This window comes from Amphibalanus amphitrite, unplaced genomic scaffold (assembly GCF_019059575.1).
Source record: "Amphibalanus amphitrite isolate SeventyFive unplaced genomic scaffold, NRLGWU_Aamphi_draft 001589F_arrow, whole genome shotgun sequence".
NCBI classification, from domain to species: Eukaryota; Metazoa; Arthropoda; class Thecostraca; order Balanomorpha; family Balanidae; genus Amphibalanus; species Amphibalanus amphitrite.
This window is the reverse complement of record NW_024883082.1, coordinates 14,047-26,595: the sequence shown is the minus strand read 5'-3', so window position 1 is coordinate 26,595 and position 12,549 is coordinate 14,047. Positions and strand designations below refer to the sequence as shown.

Below are 12,549 nucleotides of genomic sequence, written 5' to 3'. Positions count from 1 at the left end.
ATATACCTGTTCGCTGTTCGTATAACCACTCACACAAACTTGTGACATCTTTCAAAGTTGTTAGTTTCTCACAAGCTCTTCCCGGCGTACTCCCGATCAAGAGTGAGAGGCGCGTGATAGGAGACGCCTGGCTGGGCGCCGCTCATGGATAGATCGTGGGATGAGTCTCCGACCCATCTGGTCACGGCGAAACTTAGCAGGGAGGGTTCAGAGCACCTCGACGGCGGCCGAACGCCAGCGGAGCGCCGTAACTAATGGGTGTGACACTGTGTCAACAAACGCCGCTGAGTGACGGGCCGAGGGGACCGTCGAAACGCGCGGGCCATACAGCCAGAGACATCTCTCGGTGATTTTATGAACTAGCTGTGCAATGACTTTCAAATGAATAGAACTGCATAGTGATGCATGCAATAATGATTCACTCTACATGATTGCGTAGAGAATCGATGTCATTATGATTCCTAGCAGCCACATTTTTGAAATTGTTGTCATGGCTTTCATACAATGCACTGCAAGATGAAAATTGTATCATGCAAAACATAGTACAAAATTTGAAAAAAGGCTTGCTAGGAAATGTTTTCCTTGACTTCGTCAGTCCAAAACTGCAAACATCACAGTCGTACGACAATCCGTTATTGAGTTCTATTCGTTTGAAATTTTGATTTTGCAATATGTTTGTGTAAATTGCTCAGTATATGTGGATTGCAGAACAACGGTAACCACTCTGTGATGACGAGGTTAACGTCCTTCATAACATATCCAAAAACAAAGGCAATCGAAGCAACGATGCTCTAGATATTTACGAAAAACGTTTCTCATAGCGTTACGCGTGAAACGCACCCTTAAACGGAAGTAAAAGTTACCATTTTCTAACGAAATTCACCTTTTATTAATTTTGAATAAAACTAAGAGGGGGAAAGTTTTGACATTTGTTCTCGAGTTAGTTCTGCCGATGACAAATGAATAGAGACTTAAGTTATTTCATTCACTTTTATCAGCTTTCGTACAGGTGGGGGCGGCCAATTTACACCACCGGCCAAATTACCCCACTCTCCCCTAGATGAATTGCCATGTAGAGGTTTGAAAATTTTATATTTTTAAGAATACTGTTGCTCGTCTTGCAAAAGCGATGATTGGATCTTGGACAAAATTGAATGCTCTTTCCAACGATGCCATTTTTAATTGTCAAACATATCAGGTTATGCAGCAAAAGCCGTTTAATTAAGTAAGTCATGAACAAATACCATTTTCTCCAACGATTTGTTCCACATTGTTTTTGATCAATTATCTTTTCACAAATTTTCATTGAGAGGCGGTACCTTTTTCTTGCCAACAGGCGTTGTTTGAACCCGCTCCGTCTGACAGTCACCCGAAAATAGCATTAAGTCCAAAATCCGTCCGAAACGTCAATTTCTCAAGCATAAGTGCCCTCACGGGTGCACGTGGCGCGTGCCATCCCTGCACCGCTCACCATTCGATAGCCCGTTCGATCCTCATTGTTCCCCATGCCGATCGGACCCACGGTTACCGAGATACTGCACGGGGACCGGACCCGTGTCGGTCAAATTTAGCCATTTTCGCCCAATTTTGCAAGCCTGTAAAGTCTATGACGCGAATTTGCACTTATTGAGCACGCGCCATGTGCTCACCATCGGCCCGATCGAGCTGAGATCCCTCGCAGGCACGTTCCCCATCCTTGTTCTATAAGTTGCGTTAAGTTCAGCGCACTAACGTAGGTGCAACGGTCTGGCCTGTACCTACCCCGGGATAAGTAACACCATGCCGGGACCACGGTGACAGACAGAATCTACGTCACCACATCACCACACCACAATTCAAACCTGGCCCAAGGCAATACATGACCCATGTGAGCACGTTAACCCTCGCCGGCTCAGGCCATTTTGCGTCCTTCGACGGCACAAGGGAGGGAGGGTACGGCCCCCTTCCTCGCGTTTGGCCCATGATCGAGCTAGAGCTTCGCGGAAAAAAAACGAGCGTGTTGCCCGTGACGAGAGGAAGCCGATAATACCCAATTCCAAGGTCCTAGGTCATTGGTTGACCTTCCAGGTCAGGTCAATGACCCAAATGTCGGGAAAATCGGGACCTGTTAGAACGTCGTAAAATGTGGCTGCTATAGGTTTTTTGTCGGGATGCTGATCACGAATATTATGTCAGTTTTGATCACAGATGATGTCTTTATGCAGTTAGGCCAGGTCGGGTCAGGTCAGGTCATGTCAACCAGTAGTGGTCCCGCCGGGTATTCGTAGTACCTACAGGGTGTCCCATAATTACCCGGACATTGTTAATTAGCGTATAAAATATGACAAACATGATTGCGCTTTTTTCTTTTTACCGTCCTATATAGTCAACTAGAGTGGCTGTGAAATAGCACATGCAATAGATACGCTTGTTACAAGATCAGCCGACAATGATGGAAAATGCCAGCCATTGCTGGTCTCAGTTGTTTTACGGCTCTCCCGAAACTGGGTGTAGGCCTGTTTTCTTTGACCTCTTGCCGGAGGATAATACGATCATATAAGATAAACTTGACATCAAAGTGTTCCCAGGCCATAAGGTATTATCCCCTAAAACAAAAATTTCTGCCTACGCCACTTTTGCTGCGTTTTTTACATCTGGAGTGGAGAAGCTCCATGTCTGAACATTGCGCAACCTTTGGCTTCCAACAGATTTGGTTTCCAAAACAAACCCGTTCATGGCCATTTGGTTCACGGCATCCAGTTTTCGCACTGGTAGAATATTACCGCAGTGGTGCCCTGTGCTAACGGTTGTCTTTGGGCCATCATATCAAGCCCAATGAGTGCACGGTGGCTCAAAATGTCTCACACTTTGATTTTCGACGGGTGCCTGGCCGTCTCTGCTGTTGGGGCGTTGTAGCCATCTGACGTTCACACAAGCCTTTTTCGGGCGGTTCAAATGACATAATTCCTTCGTTAGACCACAAAGTGTGCCTCAATATACTGTTTTGTTGTATATGTTATGTTTTTTGGATGAATTGTAGTGAGTTGCGCTGCTTTTCCCGTAGTTTTCGCATATTTTTTTCTGGCGAAGGACCCCAAATTCCAAAATTTTGTCGAAGATAGTGGTGCAAAGTAGACTGATGTTTTGTAGATAATCCTGATCTATTGTTTAGCTAGTTTTTAGCTAGATCGGTGACGTTTGTTGTCTATGACAAGCAACCACTTGTTTGACAACTGGTGCATGGCCCTTTTTGGCCGAGCCCAAGCTTGTCAATCAGGTTTATCTCTTGCTCTCTCTGGCTTCGTTAGCTGATACAATTGCGCTTTGCTCCATCCTAACTGCTTGCAGATGAGCTGCTGAAGCTCTCCAGCAAAAACCATGCCGAAAGTTCGTTTACAAAGTTGAGAACGGGAGTTGATTCACCATGGTTGCCTATTAGTGGCTTAAGCTGAAAACGGAAAAGGACTACTCTTACTTGACTCTGGATAATAATTGATTCGAGTCGTTACCGGCCACCAAAAGCACACAGTCCCCAATCTCGATAGCTAAGGGATATCTTATAAAAGTATGATGCTTGCATATCATTAGAAGCGAGCGCAGTCGTACTTTTAGCCAGAAAATAAATGTCCGGGTAATTCTGGGACACCCTGTACGTGTCAACCGCCTCTGACAGCTTTGTAATATGTTACGAAGGCACCAGAACTACTTCTTAAATGTTCAAATGGTTGTTAAATTGGAATTCAGCTCCAAAAAAGCTAGTCTAGAAACATGCATAACTTGAAAAAAGTGTACCGAGGTCATCATAGGTCAGTGGCCTGACCTGACCTTCAGGTGACGTTGACATCCACCCTTATGCATGGGAGCATCATCACATCACATGTTTGAACGCTGGAATCCACGAAAGGACTGCAAACGCGCGGCTAATGCGAGCCGGCATATGCCGAACCGCGATTCTGGCCAAACATGGTCTCGGAAAGTAGGTCACAGCTCAAAGGTCATTTGGGTAAGGGTCATGAAATTTCTAGGGTAGGTGTAAAATTGATGAACGCGAGGGTACTGAAAGTTACGTCGCGATCAGCCGCTTTTTACGCGAGTTATTCGCAAAAAAACCTTAGGGGGGTGCATCAACCCCTCCCCCTGTGCCGGCGAGGGTTAAAACTTCTTGTGAGCGAATTCACGTAATGAAGAAGAATAAAGGCACAATCTACTACAGCAGCCAATATATGGCTTAGGACAGGCACATGGGACTACTTAAATCTTGTCCGACAGAAGCAGGCAACAGTTCTGATTGCATTATATGCTATGCATATTGCGGAAGGGCACATTTCGGCCTCGAAAGATACGAATACATACGTCATATTAACATATTTCTGTGGTGGTCAATTTGCGTAAAAATTTAACACCGGGTGATTAACTACCGAGCTATTGTTCTATCCAAATTTTCTGATTCAAACTCGCTCAGGGTGCAGGTAAAGGGGGCCCGCTCAGCAGAATGCGTATTAAATATGCAGAGATTCTGAAAAATGGGTGGGGGGCCCGTACACTAGGGGGCTCGCTTTGGAGGCGATGACCCCCCCCCCCCCGAAACGAAATGCTGGCTGCGCCACTGGTATCACCATTGCATTCTAGGGGAAGAATGACCCATAAAACATGCATCGCACATAGCACGTTCAGTGGCTTCTTTGTGATAACCTTTCTTGACCTGACCTGACCTTGACTTTGAACTTTGCATGGCATTTTAAGCACATCGTCTCCCTACCCTAAGGATGCGTTCTGGGTGAACGCCGTCAATCGCCTCTTCGCCAACTGAGCTCAGACGCCAATGCTGTGAAAACCTGTCATTTTGACTTTTGACCTACTTAAGCAAATTTTTTGGTGCCCTTTACCCGCGCCCCACTGCACGATGGGACCGCGACCGGAATAAGCGCGACATTGGTGGATTTGCCGACCTTTCCCAAATTTAGCTTAACTGTGTCACGTAGTTCAGAAATGTCCATGGACCACGAATCTGCAAATATTTTTCGTCCCTGGTGTAGGTCGTATTAAATTTTGGGCACGATGTTTCCAGGGGTGCGCCCGTGGCGCGTGCTCATGTGCACCATAGGGTTTGCACTAAAATCGGCAAAAACAGGCTATTGCTCGGAAACGGTAAGGGCTACGGGGGTGAAATTTTCACGCCAAGTCGGACGCGTGTACTCATTTATCGTATTAAATTTTCGAGTGTGTGGGTTCAGCGTTGTGCACGTGATGGGGCCGCGACCGGTGCCGAGCAGAAGGCACGTGCTTTAGGCTCAGTTGTTCGCTTGCAAAACTAAGTGGAAATAATCAGAACCGGGAGGTCATTGACCTTTGACAACGAAGGCCGACACCAGCCCCCTCCAAAGTCATATGGCAGCATGGGCGTGACTTTTCCTACTAGCCCATAGGGTTGCGTGTTAAAATGCGACTTTTCGCGCTCGGTTTTCAAGGTCTCGTAGTGTGGGCATCCACATACAAAGTATGTTAAAAGATAGCTACAACATTTTTATTTCCATTTTTAGGATGAAAAGTTCAAGCCCATCCAACCGTTTTCGAGATGTTCGTCCATATATGACCCAATGTTTTTGATACATCGGAAGGTCCTGTGTTCGAATCTCGGACAGACCAAAACTTTTATCGTTAATGTGCGGCAAACCATTGCTGCAACGTTATGTAGGGGTCAGCACGCTGGTGATGGAGAGTTGTAACTTGGCATACCTGACCTTTGATTCAAGCCGGATTTTGTGGCACCAACCTCATTTTAAGGTCAGGTCAGGTCACTGACCTATGACGTCATAAGTGAACCTCTACACGGGCTCGAACACGTCGTAACATAGCAACTCCATCAATGCAAGGAGATCTATCACAGGTAGATGAAACTTACATAACTTATCAAACTCACTTATTCTCAAAAGTCGTTAACTTCGGATTTCTTCTAAGGGTCACCTAACGTCAGGTCGGTCAAGTGATCTGGCCATTATAAGCCGATGGGGGGGGGGGGGATATAGAGACAGTTATTTTGGCGCTGACAGTGATCTTAGACGGAAAAGACACAAATAGACTCAGGAAGACCCATTTAGAAACACCCATTCTAGACCCCGTCGTTTCGTGCATCATAGCAAAAGGCGAAGGAACGTCTCACCTCAGAAGAATATTCGTTGAAAGCAAAACAAAATCAGTTGCAAATATATGGGAAGGGGCATGGGGATATAGGTTAGGCGAAATTAATTGGACAGATGTATACCAGTCATTGAAGACATCCAGTATAGTATAGGTCAACCTTTAGGAAAAATCCGAGATATACGAGTTGTGAGACTCGTAATGGATACTAGATCCTGCAAGTTTCATTACCCTGTGAAGGCTCCTCTGGCAGTGAGGGCGTTGCGAAGTTGCGACATATGAAGACCGAACTGCAGAGGTTCACGTATGACGTCATAGGTCATTGAAAAAATTGGATCAAATCCAAAATTTTCAAAAAACCGAGATAGCCATTTGATAGACAAAGTAGAATTACGTATAACCTTTTTTGTTACGTCTTGATTCCTTTAAAAATGAAGATGTTAGCGGCGTTTGAAATTTTGCCGTTTTTGAGGCGAAAATGGCGAACATGACGTCACTAAAACGTCAATTTCTCAAAAATTTTCCGACGGATTTCGCTCAAATTTTCAGGGAACGTGTCAAATTGATGTAAGAAAAGGTACTGAAAGTTTGGCGGCGCTGCGCGCCGCCGTTTTTGAGATATCGCAAAAGTTCGCGAGGGGGGTAAAATTTACCCCCCCCCAGCCCCGCGCGGGTTAAGTTAGCATACCTATCCAACAAAACTGGCAACTTTTTTTAGCTAAAATTTTTGGTGGCGATTTTTCCAAGTGAATAGCAGGCCCCATGAGGTGACTGCCACCATGTTATTTATGCAAAAATAGAATACTTTCCGATGCAATTCAAAACAATTTTTAATGTAGCATCATTTTGACCTCCAAACTGGTTTTTAAAAAAAGTGAGAGTTGATACGTTTAAAATTAGCACCGGAATGCACAGTGGGAGTATAGAAAGGCAAAAATTACCAAACTCAAAAAATGGATGAAGCTGGGTCCAACTTTTTAGCACAGTCATGATCATCTACAACTCCTGAGTCTGCCAGTAAGACTAGCTGAAGAAATCGGTATCATTTTATAGATCAAAACGCTGATAAGGGTGCCGGTAAGTTGCCGCAAGAACGTCTTCTTTCTGTTCCTCTCAATGCCGCTGGAGGCATGTGGCGCGGTCCTAGAGTACCGATACAATCATAGTTTTGCTTATTTATCTATTCTGAACCATTTTTCAGTTTCTATTTACTATCAATATCAATAATTTTCGACAAATATAATGCATTATAAAAGTAACATATCTCTCCTTTTTTGTACATCATTTAAGAGCAAAAAACTTTGAATTGCTGCATTTTTTCCTATCAAATAATTAAACATGGTTGCCCTCCCCCATACAATGGAATAAAAATGCTTAAAAATTATTTGCAAGCGTTAAAAACCATTTTTTGACATAGTGGCAAAGTCACCCCTTTTTCAGTTTAACTTTGCCACGACTCATTTTCTTTAAAAAAATATATTTTTAAGCAAGATATAAGTACGATAATAGCAAAACCAAAAGAGCTAATCTTCATCCGTGTTTTGAACAAAGAGTCATCCCAACAAGTTAAGAAGTGTAAAGAATACAAGCGTCTAAAGTTGAAAACATGGCAAATTCACCCCCGTTTACGGTATTTAAAATCGTTAGATCTGCACTGACGTCACACATTCAGAGGGGGCATTTTAATGCATTAGCCCCTCTGAATCCAAGTGCTGAAACTTTGAAGTTCGATATTTTCGATTTGAGGCATTTCTCACTATAAAATGGAATCTAAAACATTTTTCACGTTTTTTTTTTCTTATTCGCGTCGAAATATTTGAGATATAGCGAAAGGATATTCAAAATTAATTAACACAGCATATTGTGAAAGAGAAGGAGGGAGAGTGAGAGAAAGGGGGAGAGGGAAAGACGGGGACGGAGAAGGAGGGAGAGGGAGGGAGAGCTGTTTCGCGTCTGACTGTCGGCACTTTGTATGATTGAAGCTGGGTCTGACTGTCGGCACTCTGTATGATTGCAGCTGCGTCTGACTGTCGGCACTCTGTATGCTTGCAGCTGCGTGTGACTGTCGGCACTCTGTATGATTGCAGCTGCGTGTGACTGTCGGCACTCTGTATGATTGCAGCTGGGTCTGACTGTCGGCACTCTGTATGATTGCAGCTGCGTCTGACTGTCGGCACTCTGTATGATTGCAGCTGCGTCTGACTGTCGGCACTCTGTATGATTGCAGCTGCGTCTGACTGTCGGCACTCTGTATGATTGCAGCTGCGTCTGATGGAGTCGCTGCGCCGAAGCATCCTGCAGGACCGGTTTCCGCAGTTCGTACGTGCCTTCATGGAGCAGGCGTACCCGGACGGCGACTACCCGCACTGGGCACTGGAGGCCCTCGCTTCCGTCAACATTCACTTGTGATGCAGGGGCTGTGGAGACAATACATAGCGACTTATGACTTGTGTAATGTGTATGGATGTTCTGTGAAATAGAAAGACATTGTGTCGTGTTGGTGGTTGCGGCGCTGATTCAAACAGCATGTTTTTCCGCTGGATTTTGTATTTGTCACGAAAAGTTGATAGTATCTGATCTGCGAGCCCACTGGGCCAGCGCCGGCGCACACGGCTGGTCGGTGCGCGCCAGAGGTCACACCGCCTCCGCCACCATGCGCTCGTGCTGGCTGCTCTGGGCCGGTTCGGGTTCGCGGTCGGCCAGACGGCGGCGCCGGTCGGGCTCGGCCTCCTCCATGTGCTGGTCGCTCTGCTGCTGCACAGTGACGCGCGCGCGCCGCAGCCCGGCCGCCGGTGAGCGGATGAGAGCCATGTCGCGCGCCACCTCGCGCCGCTCCTTGTCGCGCTCCATTTTCTCGGCGCTCTTCTGTCGGCTGCGGATGTGCTGGTACTCGCGGCGCTGCCGGATCTGCTGCACCCGCTTCATGGCCTCCACTGTGGGCAGTCACAGGACAGAGTGTCGGCCGGTGCACACAGCCAGGGCTCGGCGGCGCCCAGCAGGGCCGGACCGAGTACAGGCACCCACCCCCAGTTGCTACTGTACATATATCGACACCTTTTTTTTAAACCCCACATTTGTTCTCCCGTGAAGTTCAGACAATTTGTCTAGAAACCTTCAAAAAAGGTACAGTCACTCGATTTTTCTCAAGTTTGTCTATCTTCGCAAATCAAGCAATGCCAGAGCAAGCTTACGAACACACAAATTTGATCAGGATCGGACGATTGGACACTTCTAAAAAGAGATCTTTCGTGCTTCCCGGAAATTCAACGGAGAACAGATGTGGGGTTTAAAAAAAAGGTGTCGATATATGACCAACTTAGAATTGTGCTATTATTTGCTAGCTGGGGCATTCCACGATAGATCGTACCAGGCCCGTCACCCTCATCTCTCAGATTTTAATGAAAATCGGTCCTAGGGGTAATCATAGGCCCCAAAGACGCCTGGCAAAATATCAGACTGCTCAGATCAAAACTTTTTGAGTTATATTGCATTACATTTTTTTAAACTTCGGTTTGTAACGGTGAGTTTGATGGCCTATAACTCAAGAACGGGTTATGCAACCAACAAACGGGAAACAACACTAAGCTTGCGATGAACCAAAAATTGATATTACTTTTTAAAAATTCTAAAGAAAAATTTTGATTGTTGAACAAAAACCTTAATCTTTTGTCATTTGCCTCTAATGACTTTTGGGACCAAATTTTTTCGCATTTTTATTTTTTCAAAATAAACTTCATGTCATTGCAAATCGACATGCAAAAAATTAGAAAGGTGTTCTTTCTATAAGTTCCTCATTTTCCCGCAAACAAAATGGGTTTCGGAGGGGTTGATACGACCCCAGCACGCCGTTTTGCTTCTAATAGAGGTAGAGCCTCGCGGAAAAAACGAACGTGTGTGCCGTTACAAGTCGCAGCGATTGGTACCCAATTTTAAGGTCTCAGGTTAACCGGTAGCTTCTGAGGTCAGGTCAAGTGACTGAAGTTACGGGTTCGGTTTTTAGTAAATAACTTCGCAAAAAATGGCCGCAGAGCCGCAATTTTGGCATCATTGTGTTCGCCTAGCTCAGGTGCGTCGAATGGTATACTTTTTGTTAGGGTGAGGTCAACTTAATTAGTTGACCTCGGGTCAAGGTCAGGTCAGAGCCCCTCAGGTCACGAAGCTGGGCAAAGGGTATCATATGGCATATCATTCGATTCGGAAGGTCTTCCCGAGTCCATTGGTGGCTTTCCCGACTGTCTAGCTCAATTTGATCGGGAGTTATTGACGAAAAACTCGTACGACCCTAGTGACGTCATAAATGACGTCACGCAAGGTTAACAATGCAAAAGTGAAGCATTGGACTTTGCAAGGAGTGCATGAAATCACGATACCATGTACGTGAGATAATTTTAGATCATTATCGGCGCCAAAATAACAGATTTTATATTTCCCCATTGACTTATAACAGTGATGTCACGTGACTCATGTGACCTTCAAAAATTCCCAGATATATAAGTTGTGGGACCTCTGGAGGACACCATGTATGCGTCCTGTAACTTTTATCTCGGACAGCTATGGTCATTGGCGTCCAAAACAATGTCAGAACCAAACAGCCTTTTTCACTCTCGCGCTTATAGGAACGAGGATTGGATGAACCCTCTTTCCATTTTTTCAGATGACTAAGACTTCAATTGAAATTTCAGTAACCCGTGATGTCACTAGGCAGCTTTACCACGCCATTTGTAAGCTCCCCTCCCAAAATCACTATTCGAAACCGTTATCGTGACGTAAAATAAATACATTTATAGAAAGAACACCTTCCTAATTTTTTGCACACTTCTTAACAATGAGCTAAATATTTTTGTAAAGAAATAAAAATTCCAAAAAATTTGGTCCCAAAGTCCAAAAAATACAAATGAAAGAAAACTCGATATGTCATATATCAAAAATAGCGTATTTTTCGAAATTTCAAAAATACATATTAATCTCTGTTTCATTGCAAGTTCAATGTTATCTAACGTTTGGCATTTGAATAATCCGTCTTAGAGTTACAGCCCGCCAAACTTAGCGCTGCAAAGCAAGATCCAAAAAATGTTATACGCCATAACTCAAAAAAATACTTATCTGATAAGTCTGAAATTGTTACAGGTAGATTCAGAGCCCCTGATTACCCCTGAGACCAATTTTCGTCGAATTCCGAGAGATGAGGGTGTCAAATTGGAAAAAAGTGGTACGATCTATCGTGGAATGCCCCAGCTGGTGGCCATTGGAGAAAGAAAATGTAGCGCAAAGTATGGAGGAGGAATAGCACATGGTTGCTTCTAGGATGAAGATTGTGCATTACTCCTCTCAGGGGCGTCGCGACGGATTTTTAAGTGGGGGGGGGGGGGGTCGGGTTCCCGGTCTTCGTCTTGATGGGTAGGGTTGTTTTTAGTCACACTCCCGGTTTTTTCCGTGTGTTGAGAAAAACCTCGGAGCGCAGCGCCACGAAAACAGCGGTATATCTTATTGCATATCACTTTTGCATCGGGCATAGAAATCAAGCACAGGTCTCCTGAAGTCAGATCACAATGTCATGTCGAGTTCAGTTTTAAGCCTCTAAAAACTGCAATCTTGTCATTCCTATAGATTATCTCCTATAAGTCTGAATTTGGTGTAATGAATGGGATTAAAGTGCCAACAGTTCATGACTCTGGGATTTTACATCTGAGAAGTGAAGTCAGGTCAAATATGTGACCTCACTAATCATCATAAGAAATGGGATGAAGCACGAATGCCCTCTGTTTTGAACGAATATGCTAAAAAAGCTAGATACCTTTGTAGCCATGGCACCTATGCTCATTTTAGGGACAAGGTGCAGCTAATGACCAGTAATGACTCGAATGGTCAGTCATTTGGTCATCTAACACATTTTCGACAACTTTTGATGGAGACGCTGTAGAGCGATGACAGCGTGCCTGGAGTGTGTTCAGCTCAGCAACACAGATCGATCCATATGCAGCAGGTTTTTTTCCGGTCAGGTCGACATGACCTTTACCTGTCAAATTTTATAGTTAAGTTTTTAACTATAACTAACTTTTTAACTAACTTGCAATTAAGTTTTTAAGTTCAAATTGTAAGCCATGCGACCCGTTTCGACGAAACAACACGAAAGTGAATGGTGATAACATGAATATCATACACATTCTTTGAATCATAGGTTGTCACAGAACAAATGTTTCGGCAAAATCCGTCCGCTTATCTGTTTGGCCTCTGTGGTACACAAGCCATAGACCCGAAGTCAAATCTGAGGCGAAGTTGGCGAAAGAGCTTTAAAAAAGCTATCGAATACGCTTTCTGTGTCGCTGTAGCTCTTATTCGTGTTTTACGGATCGCAAAGGTAAAATGTTTACCAACGTAACGCTAAAGGTATGCTTTCGTTCCCTGATCGAAGTAGAGCTTCGCAGAAAAGCG

The 12,549-nt window shown here is 44.6% G+C and overlaps 2 protein-coding genes across 2 annotated transcripts in view; one reads left to right on the top strand and one right to left on the bottom strand.

The window, feature by feature from the left end:
* Positions 1-8,567, top strand: part of LOC122374030 (queuine tRNA-ribosyltransferase catalytic subunit 1-like) — a gene marked incomplete at its 5' end in the record, with an annotated part of 111,749 nt that extends 103,182 nt beyond the window's left edge. Inside the window, one exon of the mRNA XM_043352536.1 lies at positions 8,380-8,567. Coding sequence (XP_043208471.1) covers positions 8,380-8,526 — 147 coding nt within the window. The remainder of the gene's footprint in view (positions 1-8,379) is intronic.
* Positions 8,568-8,646: 79 nt separating this feature from the next.
* LOC122374031 (probable ribosome biogenesis protein RLP24) lies at positions 8,647-10,720 on the bottom strand (the record flags this gene model as incomplete). The annotated part of the gene is made up of 2 exons (XM_043352537.1): positions 8,647-9,050; positions 10,708-10,720. Coding segments are annotated over 2 exons (312 nt in total), but the record flags the coding sequence as incomplete, so codon positions are not given.
* Positions 10,721-12,549: the final 1,829 nt, after the last annotated feature.